The sequence below is a fragment of the Acanthochromis polyacanthus genome, chromosome 11, assembly GCF_021347895.1.
Source record: "Acanthochromis polyacanthus isolate Apoly-LR-REF ecotype Palm Island chromosome 11, KAUST_Apoly_ChrSc, whole genome shotgun sequence".
In the NCBI taxonomy this organism is placed as follows: domain Eukaryota; kingdom Metazoa; phylum Chordata; class Actinopteri; family Pomacentridae; genus Acanthochromis; species Acanthochromis polyacanthus.
The window spans coordinates 39763284-39781079 of NC_067123.1; the positions used below are offsets into that span (position 1 = coordinate 39763284).

The following is a 17796-nucleotide window of genomic DNA, read 5'->3' on the forward strand; positions in this document are numbered from 1 at the left end:
TGTTAAGAATACCTGGATCTTCAGTGAAAACTAAAAATATGCAAATAAGCTCAGAGAAAGAATGCTGCCATTCAAACTGCAGTAACTCTTAACCCAAACATCTTCCTATTGGCTGTACTATAAAAATGTCTCAAGAGTTCATGTCATAGTTTTAAACATTAAACATACTGTTGGTAATTTTAAGCTCTGAAAGTCATGGGGAATTGAAACATGAACTGGTATTTGTTTGCTCCAATCACTTGTGGAGTACCTCAAGGTTCCATCTCAGGGCCCATTTTATTTTCTTTATATATGCTGCCTTTAAGCTTCAGTATCCTTCCACTGTCATGCTGATGACACACAAATATACCCGTCTATGAATCCATGAAGAAGTAAAGTCAGTATAGATCTTACTGCTAAGCTAATTTCATAAATAATAAATTAAAACAGGAACTAAATCGGAAAAAACACAGGTTTTCAGTTTGCTCTCCATCTAAGCTCGTGTTCATCAAAGTGCCATTTCTACACTTCCATATTCTTGATATAAACTTTCTATAATTTCAATAAAACCAGGAAGAACAAGATTCCATTTAAAATCTATCAACTCAGGAAGTCATTGTCAGACAGAAAACTAGGAGGTAATCATTTGAAATAAACCTCCAAAATGTCACGATTAAAACTGGGATGATGGAAATGACAACAAAATTGGCCATGGACATTCTACCATTCATCATGTTCTGAACACTTGATTCCCTCCAGACTTTTTTTTTTCCTGAATCGAATCGATTAAAATGGAATCTGAACCTGGCTTTAACTGGTACAGTTTCTCACATCTGTATGCATTACTATGTACACACCAAAAACATTTAAATCTCAGACTCGCATTGTAAATGCCAAAACGCCAAGGCCTCCACTTTGATTGTACCGTGGGTAAAGAGACAGTCCCTGCTCAGTCAGGTCAGAGAAACTTCCCACAGAGGTTCTCCGACTGTGCTCGACTCTTTAAAAAGTCTCTCAGTTGCGTCTTCAAATTTCATTGCACAAAATGTTGAACATTCATTCCCAAAGCTTCCATCCCAAAATACAAACAACTTAGAAAATTCGATACCTAAAACACCTAAAACGTACGGGATTAAGTTTTCATAACATCTGTTTCAGCATCCTGAAACAAGTCTATACAGTTAGAGTATAAATCTCTATGCATACACATTTCACCTGTGGATGTGTAGATAATAGTTGTGTTTGTTGGTCATGGTACATGGGCAAAAGCCACAAGCAATACTGTTTATTGATGAAATGGACATTCTGTATTATATTGGTATTTTCGTCATTCTTTTCAATTATAGTTTTCATGAGCAAAGTTGGGAAGTCAAATTTATATTTAAAAACATAAAACTAAAAATTTACAGTTGTAAAAATATAATTGTACATAGTTTTTCACTTTAGACAGTTGTTGTCTTTAGGTGAATGCTATTTTTTGTCCATAAAAATTAAACACACAAATGTAATAATTTAAACATACTACCGAGAAAGGAAGACTGCTGCCCTTGACTCCTTTGAGAAGGTTTAGTGTCCGGTTACTTCTTGTTGTGATGCTAATTATTTCTTCAAACTTGCCCTGCAAAATGATTTCATATGATGTCCACCTTTGCAAAATTGAATATACCATATATTGTATGTATTTGGAGCCTTGCTAAGGCCTTAATAAACAGGTTGTGTCAGAATAAAGATGACCACTTTGAAACAAAAGGTGCTGAAAAAAATGTTACTCCTGGTTGGGACCAAGATTTTTTGCTTCATATTTTTCAAAATCTGATTATACCAAGACCAATAAGCACCTTTCCACCAAAATTCAACATTCCTGTGGTAATTTACTGGTCAGGTATATGGTGAACAACAAGTCAAATTTAAGGTTGATTCTCAGTTTTCTCAACTATTTCGAAAGTAATCAACATATAATGAAGCAACCTTCCCAACCATGTTCATGAAATCAGAAACAGAGTCAAAGGAAATTGTGTATTTTCAACATCAAGCATTTGTCTTACTTACATCCTTGGTTGATGAAAGGATAGTACGTTTACAAGATACATTGCTTGTTTGACATTTTTGTTCTTTTTGTGAACGGACAGCATTTTGGAGATGGTTCAGCTTCCTGTTTGCTGCGCTGCTCCACACTGTTGCCTGTGTATCACGGCCCGGTGATGAATGTACCCGTCACAAACCCCACAAACGTCTTGTTGCTACTAATCATCGTATCCCTCCCTCCTCCCCTCCCAGCTTCCCTCCCAGCGTGTTAAAAGTTTTGTTAAGTGTCCGTCTTCATCTCGGGCTCGAGCTCGGCATCGGCGGTGAGTCATCTCTCCGCCCACCACCTGCCCCCCCCCCCCCCCCCTTTCCTTCCCTCCTCTCTATTTGTTTTTTTTTTTTTTTGATCTCCTTAAACCTCCTTCCTTCAGTGACTCTGCCGCAACCCTCCTCCCACACACTTTGAGGGTACAGGATTTGTGTTTGTATCTGTGTTTATGTCGTGTGGTGTGTCAGAGCTGTAACAGAGCCAATCTAACCCCCCCAACCCACCCCGAGTTGTGTTTTCCCTCCCGTTCCCTGCTTATGTAGCCTAGCATGGCGAGGCGCTCATTCGCATATGTGTGTGGTAGCGGGGAGGAGGCACGGCAGAGGGGGGCGCTGCCATAGGGAGAGACTGAGGCGGGGGCCCGCTTGGGTGAGGGTGAGGCTGAGGGTGGCCGTGGGCGTGGGAGACCCTGGGAAGGGTGGAGGTGGCGGCTGGGTAAAGGGGGTGCGGGTAGGAGGAGGAGGTGGAGGAGGAAGAGGCCGGCTGGAGCTGGTAGCTGGCGGCCGATGAAGGACCGGAGGATGAGGGCGTCGCCTGGGAGCTGCTGCCCCCTTTGGGAGGCGGCTGTGGTGGGGGGGTCTGGTTGAGCTGGATGGAGATGTCGGAGGAGACCTCGGAGGCGCTGCGACCTCGCTGCGGTGGAGGCCAGGAGTCCGGGTGGAGGAACTGGCCGCTGTAGTCGCTGCAGTCGGACATGCGGGGGCGATAGAGTGCAGGGTGAGGCCGGTAAAGCTCCTCCTCGGCGTAGCGCTTCATGAAGAGGTAGACAGACATCACTCCTGCCCCTGGGTGGAGACAGACACGAAGACACAAGGTCGCACACTGGCTGCGTCCGAAATCATCCACTGTTTTGGGACCACTATACAGGAGGTCCTCGGTTTACGTCGTTTCGTCGTTATGTCAGTACTGATTACGGGTCGGTCCTCGGTTTAACGTACGGTGTTTCGTTGTTGTGTCGGAACTGGTTTGCGAGCAGAGTGGATGAATACTGTATGTACAGTGGTCACGCAGCATTTTAAGATGGCTTTGTTTACATTTGCCGCCACATTGGATTATGCTACATTTGCTAACTTCACTCTGGCTAACGAGCATAATGAAGATTCTTCTGATGCTTCAAAGAAAAGGAAAAGCCATCTCAATGGAAGTTGAGCTGAATGTAATAAAACGCTCGGAACATGGCAAAACACAAACGAACGTCTCGACGGTCAGTCGGTGATAAAAAGGGGACACAAACATGTGAAAGGATCTGCGCCTATGAAATCAACTGTGATTACAAAGCAGTGTAGTGGTCCATTATTGATGGAAAGATTATTACTGCTTTGGCTGGAAGACCAACAGCAACAACATATCTTGGTGAGCCTTATGGTGATGGCTTTGTTTACATTTTCACTGGAGTTCCAACTTATGGCGAAAACCAACTTAACACTGTAGGAACGAAACTCCAACGTAATTCGAGGACCCCGTGTATAGTGAACTATGTAGGGAGCACTAGAGCAGAGTAACATTTTGGACACTACTCCATTACTCAGGTTGCTTGTGAGCTGTGATTCGCGCTGCAGCACCGTAGTGAAAACACATCAAGTTCACACTTTATTACATGGCTAATAACAGATAAAATCAGAGTCATCAGTACAACCTAAACAGGAAATTACTTACATTTTAGTTTTTTATGCTCCTGTTTGTCTCACCACCTTCACATAATACACAATGGTACGCAGTGCATTGGCCATCGGCTGAACATTACTTTTGAAGGCGCATTTTGGGATATTTTGAGTGCACCACAGTATACAGGGTGTAACATTTGTAAGCTAGCATCGGGACAGCACTACAAAATGGCACACTCGCTGACAGTGCACAATGTAGGGTAGAGTGAGTGATATCAGATTCTTCAGCTGGAGAAAATTAAGTTTTGGCTTCTTCAGGTTTTCTTTAAATTTGTTGATTGGCATGATAAAACAGCTGAATCAAAGTGTGGTGTTCAGCAGACTCCTTGTTTTAAAACTTATTTTAAAAACTAAATAAACAAGAACAACTCCCCAAAGTCCAAAGCAGTCTGGTTAATTTGATAAAGGTGTGCGTATGATCCTGCCATTAGTCGCTCATTTCTTTTGTCCTTTTCTTCCGCTATCTGCAGGTATAATTTTCTTTGCAGGCAGCCCTGCTAATATTTTCTATTATTATTTGGTGAATTTTCCCTTTCAATCACAGTGCTCTTTACATGAAAATGTTCGTCCAAAACAATTCCATCCATTCCCTTATATCCAATAATTGTCTTACATATCAGTGTATAGTCAGTGCAGATGCATGCAGCTTTTATACAATAAAAAGATGAATATTTGGTTTAATCTCGCTTTCATTTTATCATTCAATCCTGTTGGGAATTCATGTTTTGCAAACTATTTATTGCTCTTTGTGTTCTTATGCTTCACGGCAGGCCTTCTCTAGTAGTAAACAGAAACATCTTCATAAGATTAACTGACAAATTTCCTAACTGGGAAAATTATCCTCTTAAGATATGTAAAATTATTTAAATCAGATGTAAAGTCCAGCCCGTACTGCCGACCGCTTGCAGTTTAGTTTCTAACTGTCCATTTTTTTTGAAACAGCGCCTCTTCTTCACAGACAGTCCGTTGAAAGTAAAGTGGATTTGAGAAAAATAAATACATGCTGGGAACGTTGCTGCTAAAAAACACGAAACTGACACGAAGAGAGAAGAGACGTTCCATCCGCGGAAACACAACATCTGCATCGCCAGAGGGAATGAAACTGAACAACGCGAAAGATTGATGAAACACTGGAACCATCACCATCCTTAAACTGTAACACATTGCCGTCAGGAGATGGTGGGGGGGGGATGAAAGAAACCCTGAATAAATTTAGCAGAGTTGACAAAAAGGCCTGCTGCGCCTCGCTGGAATGAGCCATTATCAAAAATGTATTCATGTTTTCACTCGGGCATCTGCCGAGCATTCGCTGCTCATTCAGTATTCATCCACAACATCGTCGCCACAACAACGCTGGAACGTGAACGCCGATCAACGCGCTCACGTGTACGACAGGAAAACGGTGCGCTTAAATGTGCTTTGCAACTCCGGCAGCAGATTAGAAGAAGAGCGAGAGGAAGAGGGAAGGCGGGAAAGAGCTGAGAGAGGACAAGGTAGGAGGAGAGGAAAAAGGAGAGGAAATGAGAGAACAGATTATCAGAGAGGGAGGGAAAATAGAGGACAAAAAAAAAGGAGGATATCGGGGTGTTGAAATGCAGAAGATAAAAACAGATGTGGAGAGAGAGGAGATTGGAGGGGGATGATGGAGATGAGATAAATGGAACATAAAAAACAGGATTACAGAGGAGAGGAAAAAAGATGACAAAGCAACTTCATGGGAAGATAATAGAAGACATGAAAGGAGACAAGGAGAGACAAATGTGGAAATAGGAAATAAAAATATAGATGGATGAACAGTGAACAGAATAAGGGAAGCAGATGTGTAAGTAAGAGAGAAAAAAGAGGAGGAGGGCAAACGGGATTAGACACTGAAAGATAACCAAAATGGAAGAAATATGGTAATAAAAGCTCGCAGAGAAGAAGAGAGAGAAGTGTAGAAATGCTACAGAACACAAGTGTGAGGAGGGATAAGGAAACAGAACAGAAACGACAAGACGGAGACAAAGAGGAGATAAAAAAAATGCACAGAAGGCAAAGAGGAGACGAGATAAGAGAAGAGAGAGGCTACAACAGAGGATTAAAGAAGGGGAGATAAAAGTAGAGGACGGAGAGAGAGAAGAAGGCTTGAATGAAGCAGAGGAGATGAGACAAGAAGGGGAGAGAAGTGAAGGATGGAGGAGGAGTAGCAGAGCAGCCTCCCTCCCCTCAGCGAGAAAATATTCTGATGCATATGAAGCTGTGCTGCGACAGAGCTGCTGCCCTCAAGTATTCAAGCTATTAACATTTATGAATATTGATGCGGGCAGGATGACGGGCTCCTACGCACGCACTTTTTAAATGTGTGTTTAGCTGAAGAAGTCTGCTTTTCAGCAATCAGAGAGAGAGAGAGTGTGTGTTGTGTGCGTCTTTTCCTCTCTGGTGTTTGTGCACATGCTCGAGTGTGTTTAGCTAAATGGCGGTTGGTGGACATCCAAACCGGATTCCAAACAATCTGTGTGTGTCGCCGCACGTTAAGTCTCTGCAAAGCATCAGTGCATATTTGTGTCACTGTGAAAGCGCTCGCCGTGTGTTTACTCATCTGTGTGTTTGTGTACATGCCGCAGTGCTACGAGTTCACGTGTGACCGACTCTTCGTGCTTGTGCATGCGCGCGCTGGCGTGTGCTGTTTCTTCGATCACCTCTTTGAGCAGGAAGACGAAGCGGCGAAGGCGAAGGACCAGCCGTAGTGGTAGTGGAAGAACTGCTCGGGCTCTCTGGGTCGGTTCATCACCTCGTCGTTAATGCTGGAGATGTACAGAACCAAACCCACCACCAGGCTGAGACCTGCAGAGGCACAGAAACACAGTCGGTCACAGTCATGCAGTTCTTATGAGATATTTTTCATGGGAAAAATTCATTAATTTAACTCTGAGTATACTGAGGTGTTGAGGCCTCAATTATGATGCAGCTGAGCAAGAAAATGAAAGATGCAGGCACAAAAGGAGAAACTTAGTTGCCAATAGCAATGAAAGTATTAGAAGGCAACGTTAGTGAGAAAATAAACGCATTAATTTAGAGCATTTTAAAATGTAGAAACAAATGAATCAGCTAAAATGAGTACAGCTGGAAGTGAACCGAGATGAAATTAAAAACCTGAACTGTCCTAAAGCAGGAAAATGAGTCAAGCTCTGGATTGTTCTGGAGGTTATGCCAGGTTGCAGGTGCACAGGGAGTACAACTAGATTTTTCGGAGCTCAGTAAAAGCAGCCAGCACCTGCAACACTTTGCAGTGTTTGACATGGGTAAGACAATAAAAGGCAGCAATAAAGCAAATAAGAGAACTACAAGGAAACAGTCAGAGCCTATGTATGTGTGGCCTATGACCTATAGGCCAACATATTTGAATTAATCCAGTGTCATTCTGCCTTACAGAGAAGGAAGGCCACACATCCTTAGCATGCAGCTCTGATGCATGCATGTATAAATGTCACCATTAACCACACCTGACAGAAAACTGCCTTAGTAAGCTTCTTCTACAAGGCAGTGGGAACATGATACATTTATGTAAAAGAAACCAGTAATTTACTTTGGTATTCATCATTACTGACATTTGAAAGTCTCATCTATCCAAATTTCCAGATTTTGTGGCACCCATAGATGAACACATTGTCATATTCGTTATATTTGGCTCTGATGAAGATCAGAAATGTAGTTTTATCTGCATTTATCTGCTATTGAGTATATCTTTTTAACTCGGCAAAGCAGTCCTGAAGAGTTCTGACAGCAGGAAACACACTACAGTACAAAACTGTATCATCAGCATGAAGAGGTAACATTAAAGCCAAACACAAAGGAGACAGTCTCATCTGTATAAGTGGGAACAGCAAAGGTCCCAGGATGAGCCTTGTGGGACACCTTTTGCAACAAATTCTGATTTCAGTGACCACACAGCAGTAACTGTGAAATCATTTGAAAAAATAATAAATGGAGCTGCTTGCTGTAGTCCAAACTCACTGCCAACAAAAATCAATTATTACATAGGAGTTTTTGTAGTAGCAGCGGTTTCTGTTGATTTCAGCATATTTACAGAAGAAAATTTGAGTTGCTGTTTCATTTTTCTTAAAAGATGGATTTCTGATCAGGTATCAATGAGATGTAGTCATATCTTAGCACTGCCCTTTTACAAAAAGAAATTGAAATGACTTAGTTAGTACTTCGAAGATCTAGCTGAGAGTTTTGATGCGTTAGCTAGCTCCATCCTTTATCCAGCACAAAATTACAGAAGTAGAGTGTAGCCAAATTGTACTACACAAGAGAGAAGACACCAATCAAAATCTGACCATGAGGAACCAAACTTTATGAAGAAATCAAACAAGAAATCCACTCTGTGCTTAACTTTGGAAAAAAAAATCTTTGGCTGATCAGTTTGACTTCAAGCTATATATGGCCTTTGTTTTAAACAAATTAAGTTGTAATGACTGTTCATGGAGTCAGTCCAACATTTGATCTTGTGCTCAGATATAGTTGGCTAATGTATGTTAACATATTTCCATAGGAACAAGTAACAAGTTAACTGTGTCCGTGCATCAAAGGCGCACTACTATGCTCTGTGGCTCGAGACAGATTGCAAATGTGCACACGAACAGTGCATATTTGAAGAACAGGCACAGCAGCTGAAGAGGGAAAAAATGGGAGATTAGGAGATTCTTTTTGTTTTTTAGCCCTCATAAATGTTTAACCAAGCTACAAACTACAAATAACTGGAAAACCAGGAGGTGCAAGGCCAATGTTACATTTCCCTCGTTACCTTGTAATACTAATCTCGTCTGAGCGTCCCTTTAGTCTCTTTGTATTTGTGTGCTTTTTTTCTGTGTATCTGCGTGTGTGTGTGTGTGTGTGTGTGTGTGTGTGTGTGTGTGTGTGTGTGTGTGTAGCTGGAATGGCTAATGATAACGCGTCCTGGTTGTACTGTAAATAGGCTGAGAAAACCCCAACAACGGGCTGTGCTGTGGTGAAGAGAAACAAGAACAGAGTTGCACACAAATAAGGACAAACTCGCACACATGCACTTTTGTGGTCAAAGAAAAATCAGTACAAAAGAGACGCATGAATGCAACACACTAAAATACAAATCCTGGTTGCATGCACGCAAACAAACACACACAGTGAAGCCTCATTAAGAGTGTGTCAGTCCCTCCCCTGTCGACAGACCAACCACTGCAGCTGACCTGCAAAATCCTACAGCAGCGAGAGTCTGACACAACACAGAGATGCTTCCCTGTGAAAGAATCACCTCAAAGTTCTTTTTTCCTACAAAATATCAGTGGCATCTCTATATAAAACACCATGCAAAGTCATAAAATAAATATATAAAGAGCCTACATGGAGTTCAAATGTGTTAAGCCAGATTTAGGCTTGTGCTTCAGGGTGCCGCAGAGGCTCTGAGGCTCTGCAGAACGGCTCTGCTCCTCCTTCAAAAGGCAACTGCATGTCAGAGACACCGAGATGCAACACCGGAAGCCGCGGTTGTGTCTCCTGCACAAATTAGAGGCACTTCATTTGTCTCCAAGGCCGTTTTTCTGTCCACAAGGTGTGCAAAATGACTTAGAGACATATTTGTCAGGGGGATTGTTTGGTGTGGCATCTGTAAAATGGCACTAATCGTAGCGGGAGGGTCCTCGAGGAGGCAGGCAGGAGATTTGTAGGACATTAATGATGGAACAAATCTATGAGCTAAGATGCTTCCAGGAATCCAAAGCCGATGAAGGACGGAACATCATGCTGCTCCGAGGCTTATAGTAATAATCTGTGGTGTTTTAATATGGGTACTTTTCTCTTTATCCCTACAAGATGATGGGTGGAAAAAAAAAACACTGAAGGCATTCAACAGATATGCATTAACAAAACACTGCTTCCAGTCTTTCTGCCACAAATTACAAGGAGTCAAGTTTGTCTCAAAATCAGATGGTGGCTTTAGCTTTGCCTGTTTTTGTCCCATGATATATATATATTTAAACATTGTCAGTATTTTATTCTGCACTATATCTGCCATGCCATTCTATCTCATGGTCATGTTTACATTTCACCAAGTTCTGCTTTTATTAGTTGTTGCTTAGTTCTAGTTTTGCTTTTTTGTTCTTAGTTTACTGGACTTTTCATTTTTAGTTCTTAATTTACTTGTTTTTTTTTTAAATTTTATTTATAGACTTGTATTTTTTTAAATCTCAGAACCTTATGTTTGTTTAATGTCTACTGTTGCATGAAGAGAGAGTTGCATCATTTCAACCCTTGGCATGTTTGTGCATATTGAAGAATTGACAATAAAGTTGACTTGACTTCACGTCTAAATGCATTCATTATATCATGAACAGGCAGTTTCATTAGCTTCACGAAAATCTGAAAGTTGGAAACAGAAGAACAAAAATGAGCAGTGACAATCAGAAAAACAGTAAATCAGAACATCAATACACACAAAAATGAAACTATAATATGAAGACACGATTAGACAAAACTAAAAAAAGAATAGATTGAAGATTTAGTGACAAATCAGTGGTGAAATAATCTAACAAAATTTCTGTGTTCATGTTCAGCCTCAATCTTTCCCATTACACTAAATATGACAATAATTAGACTGCTTTAATTTGTTTAATTGTGGGGGGGAAAGTACAGAGGTGTAATTCCTCCTTTTGGCCATCAGATGGCAGTGTTGTGACTCAGTGCTCATCTCAAACGGCCTCCTGGCTATGTTGTATGCGTGGAACCAACATGTGCATGAATGAGCGCACACACATTCACAGGAGGAGACGGGAAAAACACCAGAGAGGAGAGAAATGACTGGAGAGGAAGGACAGCGGGAGGAAACAGCTGGTCCGCGGTCACCATGTGCTAACCTTGGGGTGCTGACGGTGACTGATGGCCGCTTTTCATGACAAAACACACGCATGCTGACGGAGACAAACGCAGCTGTTCTTTTTTTTTTTTTGCTGAGTCACGTGACATCATTCAAAAAACCAAAACACCACTGATCTCTGTGGTTGTGTTCGCCTCCCCTGCTGTGTGTGAAATAGCTGCAGCGCTGCCTGCGAAAACAGCTTTTAGAGTAAACCAACAGAAGTCCTGCTCGAGTTGCTGTTTCTGAGGGGAATTGGTAACCATTGACTGTCGAATTCTCAATGTTCTTTTTTTTCTACCATAAATGATCAGAAGTTTTTTTTCTGACAGGGAACCAGTTCTTTATTCTTCCCAAAGCTGCCGAACTGCAGTCACTGGCTGTTGAAAGGACTTCTTAAAGTTAAAAAAAAACAACCAAAACAACCCTGCAGAGATTTATTTTCACATAACCATTGACTGAAAAACAAACTTTAAAAAAATGTTCTCCAAAACGGCCTCTTCTATTCACTTTGTGTCGATGCATGGAGGTGGCATTATCATTTACACGTTTTCATGAAGTGTGACATGTCAAAACACCTCACGTCTGCTCACGTACGTCAACTCATTTGTCACATGTGGAATGTTTTTTTCACATGAGAACACAATGTTTTACTTGGAAAAACTTGAAAGTGTTAATAAATCTCAGAATTTTTCAAGTTTATGCACTAAATAAACCAAGAATTATTGAAAAAAGAAGGAAAATACTCACAAAAATCAATGACTCTGCATGAAAAAGACAAATGGAAAGCACAAATAGCTCCTCTTTCTAAGGGCTCCAGCCTGGATATGCTTTTGGAATTTTTAGCTTTTGATGTTTCTCTGCACACATTTTGCACAGATTTCACATTAGTTATCTCCAGTTGCTTTATTGCACAAACGTGTTTTTCCTCCATCATCTTGGCTCGGTGACATCGCCATGACATCATGTGTCTAGTCAGCAGACCACCATGCTAAGCTAGCATCTGTGAGGTAAAGTTCCCTCATGCAAACAAGGTGATGTCATCCTGTCTGCTCAGGGAAACGGAGAGAATAACAACGTCCAAAAAAAAAAACAAACCCAACAACCACTCCATCAGCTGACCCTATGCTGGAGGTAACGACCAGAAGCGTCACCCAGCGTCCTGCAGAGATACCAGAGGATGTCACCTACTTGGCTGCGTTAGACTCACTCCCAAAACAACTCGACACAAAGAACAGAATGCTCAGGAGAGATGTCGCAGCTCCTCTTCCAGCAACCTGACAGAACGACTTTATCGATGCGAGCAACCACTGAAACAAGAAGATGGATTACAGTGACAAAGTTTTTCTTTGCTCTGGAAAGTTGTCTTTTGTCTTTTTCATTTAATTCAAAGCTCACCAGGCCAACATCTCACCGTTTTATTTACACGCTCTGACTCAACAGATCAGCAAGCGTCTCCACTTAGTCTGTGCTGCAGACAAAAAATCTGCAGGAAGCCTATGTACGGTACATGTTGTTTGATACTTTCTGCTGCGTTTGAGGAGTCATAGGTGTCTTGTGCCACTCTAATAGCTCTTTTTGAACAGTGCTCAATTTTAAAAGGCAGCCTGGTCTAAATTGCACATCCATATTCCTTCCATTTTTTAAAATAAAACATTCAAGGATGCTCAGTTATTAGTTACTGTAGCAAAAAGACAAAGAGCATTTCCGATTCACGTCACTGCACCATTAACTTCCATTTCACTAATTGTATGAATTCTCAATCACTTCTAAGGTAATTAACACTCATGCAAACAGTTATATTATATTTTACTATATATTATATTTACTTGCTTATTTCTAATTAAATAATTTCCTCTGGGATGAATAAAGTAGATTTTATCTTATATTATTATTAGGGATGTCCGATATGGTCTTTTTTGCCAATAACCCATATGTTGATTTTGTCCAACTCTCAATTTCCGATTCCGATATCAACGATACCGACATCTATGGGCAATTGAACTAATTTAAGGTAACATCACAGATCTCCTGTGGTGGAATTAACGTAGTGCCTCATTTTATTGTGATGCCCCATTGGATGCATTCTCAAATGCAATAAGGCTTTCTCAACGTAAAAAACTGAAAAAAAAAATCACGATATTGACCGATATTACATTTTTATGCCAATATTGGGCCGATAATATCGATGAGCTGATATTATTGGACATCCCTAGTTATTTTACATTTCTAAATAACTGACATTACTTTATAGAAATCCACTTTCATTTTGACATAAAATTGTCTCTTTTTTGTAGATTTGTTGAAGATTAAACCGATCATGATCAGTTTTAAAAAGCAGGAAAAGAGGAAAACATCCTCGGATGGATGAATCCTTCTGCATCACCACAATGCTGTGTCACTGCTGGAGAATGATCTGACTGAAGCTCATTACCATTCTGCTACAGGGTGAAAAATGCCGTGTCTCTTTGTAATTATTGCAAAACGGTGTCGGGAGGAGGCAAACTGGTTTTGGTAGAACATGACTGGAAAGTGAAACTCTGTCCATAACCAGTGCACAGAATACTCCTGTTAGACTACAAACTATTCTCAGCATTTCCATCATGTATTTCCTGCTTGGAGGTTTTCGTTGTTTCCTGTAATTATCTGGTACATCCAGTGATACTCATAAGCAGTCTGCATCCCATTTTTCCCCTAATTATGACAACTGATTTGTGAAAACTACTAGCTGGAATACAGAATGTCACATACTCATGCATGTGTATATTTCTACTAGCAGTCAAAACGCCACACAGTTCAGTGAATCCTCCTGTGGTGGAGGTGCAACTTTTTCCAATTTTCTTCCTGTCAAACGAGCTGGCATTAGCAGATGCATCTGCTTGTTACTGGGAACACTGTACTCAGACAAACACGACATGCAGGCAGTAAAACATCACATCCACATCTGAATGTTGAACACGTCTCACCACAATCATCAACATTTATCTGCGGCTATTATAGCTCCATTTTTCTTGAATCCTTTCCACAAGGTTTTGAAAGCTGGCTGCAGGGATTTGGTCTCATTTAGCTAAAAGAGGCATTAGTGAGGTGTAATATTGACGTGAGGTAATAAGGCCTGGTTCACAGTCAATGTGCGAGTTCATCCCAAAGGTGTTGGATGGAGTTGAGGTCAGGGCTTTGTGCAGGGTCTTATGCACAAAAACGGAAAAAAGCACGTCTTTATAGACCTGGGTTTGTGCAAAGGGGCACTACCATGAAGCACTATGAGGTCTTTCTATCCTGCTGGAATGAGAAATCTGCTCCATATCATGAAGAACAGCACCAGACCAGGGTTGTCTGCACACTTTTGTCCACATAGCAGAATCTGTATGGAACAGATCTGAAGGTGAATCTCTTTTTGTTTTAGTTCAGAACCACTTGGGTCTCTAAAATAGTGATCAAAAATATCATCCAGTAACTTTCCACTGAGCTGCCTGTCTGGAGTAGTGGAGTCTGACGACAGTCACTTGCTGCAGGGAGATAATGGGAGGGTTTTGGCTCAGAAGCAACATCTTGAAGAAAACCACACCTCCTCATTACAGTCTTTCTGACTGTAGTTCTGTCAAACTACAACAAAGTCCCTTTCCAGACTGTTTGGTTTAAGTTGAAACTTTTTACCAAAAGCCCGCAGTGAAACATCAAATCGCTGCTGCCCTGCAGCTTTCTCAGCAGAGAGCAATTATTTGGAATTAAATTCCATTCACTGTTCAGCCAGCAGCGAGAACAAGGTATGGTCTGACAAGCCGTCAGCTGGGAAACACATAGAAGAGCTGCAGACTGAATCTCCATCCACTGAGCTGTCTTTTTATCATTAACCTTTAAGGATGCTGACTTTCTGCAGGAACACTTCTTTTCTTCTGCTCTGCTGCTATTTAACGTCCTATTTAAGTCGACAGGACTTTCATGCCCCTCAATCTTTCCTGCCATTCTCTGAATCTAAAATGATCCCAACATGTTAACAGATGTGCACCACTGATGAACAACCATGTGAGCATCCTGTACAACGCCCTGACTCCTCAACCACTGGTTTTCTGTTATTCTTAATTCAGGCTCTTTTCTGTTTGTGTTTTTAGAATAACAGTTTATTTTTATCCTTATTTCAAGTTGTGCGTGTAAAACGTCTTGAAGTACTCTAATTATTAACCCTTTAATGATATGTTTACATATATTGTCCAGACTTGAGATGCACTGACTGCTTTAGGAAGACTGCTGTGAGTAATTGTTGAATGAGCTGCAGAGCTTTAGATAAGCAGGAAGGAAAAGAGAGCTTCAATAACCCAAAACTGATTCCAGACACAAAAACTGAGGAGAACAGGCTGACAGAAATTAAAAATAAACAAAAGAGGAACACAAAAACTAAAGTAAAAATGAACCGGCATGGCATCAGGAGCACAGGCAGCAAACACAGGAGATGAGTACAGGGAACAAGGAGAGACTGGGAACTAATTAGGGAACAAAATGCAAGTGAAAGCAATGAGGGCGGAGCAGACAATAACACAGGCGGGAAAACACACAAAGTGAGGCAGTAAAAAAGAAAAAGAGACAGGCAGGGAGAATCACCTCAAAATGAAACCGAAAGTCACTAAAAAGGAGCCAGAAGACACAAACAGACAAACAGATTGAGAGACAGACATGGGAGAAGCATGGAGACAGAAGAGAAACAGGAAGTAAAACTACAGCAGATACCCCAAAGCATGCAAAGGCAGATTTAACCCTTAACCACTTATAATACACAGGTTTGTTCCAGTCTTGGCAGCACAGGGCGATATGGGCTGGATTCCTGGATTTATCTTAAGGAAATGTGAAATGGTCAGACTGTGGAACCGGATTATTTATACGCCTGATAATAGAATAACAAAAAGGGTCTTCCTTTGGAGTAAATCTAACTCTCTCTGGGCTGCAGAGCTTGGAGCAGTTTTTAATGAAGCACAGCTTCTTTATATATTTCATAACAATTTGTCCTGCAATATTAAAGACATTCAAACAAAATTATTGTCTACATTTAAAGAAAAGTGGAAAAGTGAGATTTTGACTAAACCCAAGTTACGGACTTATGTTCAGATAAAGGATGATTTCGAGGCAGAATTTTACGTTAAATCTAATCTGACAAGAAACCAGAGATCCCTGATTGCTCAATTATGAACTGGAATTCTCCCTCTGGCTTTAGAGACCGGAAGGTTCTCACAAACGCCTGAGGAAGAGAGACTCTGTGGACGATGTCAACTGGGAGAAGTTGAGAGTGAATCTCATTTTTTGTTGTATTGTTCTTTTTATGAGGACCTCAGAAATGTGTTGTTCAGTGAAGTATCTGTTAAAAAGCCTGATTTGTTCTGGTGTAGTGACGACGACAAGATGAAATATTTGTGTACATATAATGTTCATAACCTGGCTGCATTTGTTTGTAAAGCCTGGAAGAGGCGGCAGACTTCTTTATTTAAATAATGAAATTCTAAAATGTGTTTATTGTACCTACTGCTGGCAACTGGCTTGGTGTGTACTTTGGTGTCTTATAAGCCCATGTTAGGGCTGGCATACTGAATGTATGTAAGACACAATAGTAAAAAATTCATTCATTCATTCATTCATATAATATATACACATTTATGAAGGTGTGGGATTCCTTCATTGTTGAAACATTTTAAAATGAGACCTGTGCTATGAAAAAACCTGTAATTTGAACAATTATGCTGTTTATTGAATGACCTTGAGTTCTCTTTAAAAGCCTTTGCTAACTTTTCAATCAAATGTAGCTCATTTTTACATATTTAGAAAATCTATTGATCTGCTACTCATCATGTTTACACTTTACTGGGATTGTTGCAGCTTTTCCACTCTGCAAAGTTGTATAAACTCATCATCTTCGTGCGCACAGTGTTTATCGTGTTCTTGATTTGGATGTAATCTGCTCGTGCTTGCACAAATATATTGTGTTCTTCAAGGACAACATGCACAAAAAGCATTAAGAAATATCTGTGTGCCCGCAGAACACCAAAGAAAATACCTCCGCAATAAAAAAACTGAGGACAATACGGTGAAAATGTCATTACAGAAAGCAGCCTCAGTCATTCTTTAATCTCTGATACAGAATGTGGCCTTCCCTGAAGCCTTTTTATCTGCAGTGCCAGGATGAGCTTTAAATCTTCGCCATCATGGACTGTAAAGTCTGCAATTTAAAACGAGGCAATGCAAGACTGACCTGGGAGCAGCTGAGGAAAGTTCACAGTTGGGTTTAATCGCCTGATCATAAACCCTCGCGAGCGCCTGGAAGGAAACTGCTCCTCAGAGGCGGTACATATGTCGCATTAGCTGCATGGAGGCTGCTGTTATCCTGGCGTAAATGCACGGAGCGGCGTTGTGTTTTGTACAGCTAGAAAACTTGTTTTCTCTCTGAAGACCCTGCATCCAGACTCTCTGACAGCTGAGCTTCGCCTCCCAGGCTGCTTTGCAACGACTACAAGACACGGCAGAGTAATTGGAAAATCGGGAAACAAACTGCGACATGAAAAATCATGGAGTGTTTAGCTGTTCCACGAGAGTATAAAATTAGTGTTCTGTGAGGCTTTGACAGTTTTCTCTGCACAAGAACAAGGTGTGAAGCGAGTAAAACTCCTTCTGTTGCTGCTCAGAGGCTGACAACGTCATTTACGGTCTGAAACAGGTGTGTGCTGGGTGTACTACCTGATAGTATGAAGAATATACCGGACACGAAGGCGAGGATGGTGCGCTGCGGCCGGATGTGTCCGATGTTGCTGATGACGAAGGCGGTGAAGACGAAGAGCAGGGAGACCATGGGGAAGGGAGTGGCAGTTCGGACCATTTCTGGAGGAGGGAGGGTTAGTGAGAGAAAGTAAGGTGAGAGGAAAAACGAGGAAAATTAAAATGCAGCAAACGCA

The 17796-nt window shown here is 41.2% G+C and overlaps 1 protein-coding gene across 1 annotated transcript in view; it reads right to left on the minus strand.

Annotated features, from left to right (window-relative positions):
- Window positions 1-2390: 2390 nt before the first annotated feature.
- cacng7a (calcium channel, voltage-dependent, gamma subunit 7a) overlaps window positions 2391-17796 on the minus strand; it is a 45596-nt gene continuing 30190 nt past the window's right edge. The window contains exons 4-6 of the mRNA XM_051955251.1: window positions 17582-17722; window positions 6688-6819; window positions 2391-3132 (exon numbers count right to left, since the gene is read on the minus strand). Of these exons, the coding sequence (XP_051811211.1) occupies window positions 2597-3132; window positions 6688-6819; window positions 17582-17722 (809 nt within the window). The 3' untranslated portion in view covers window positions 2391-2596. The remainder of the gene's footprint in view (window positions 3133-6687; window positions 6820-17581; window positions 17723-17796) is intronic.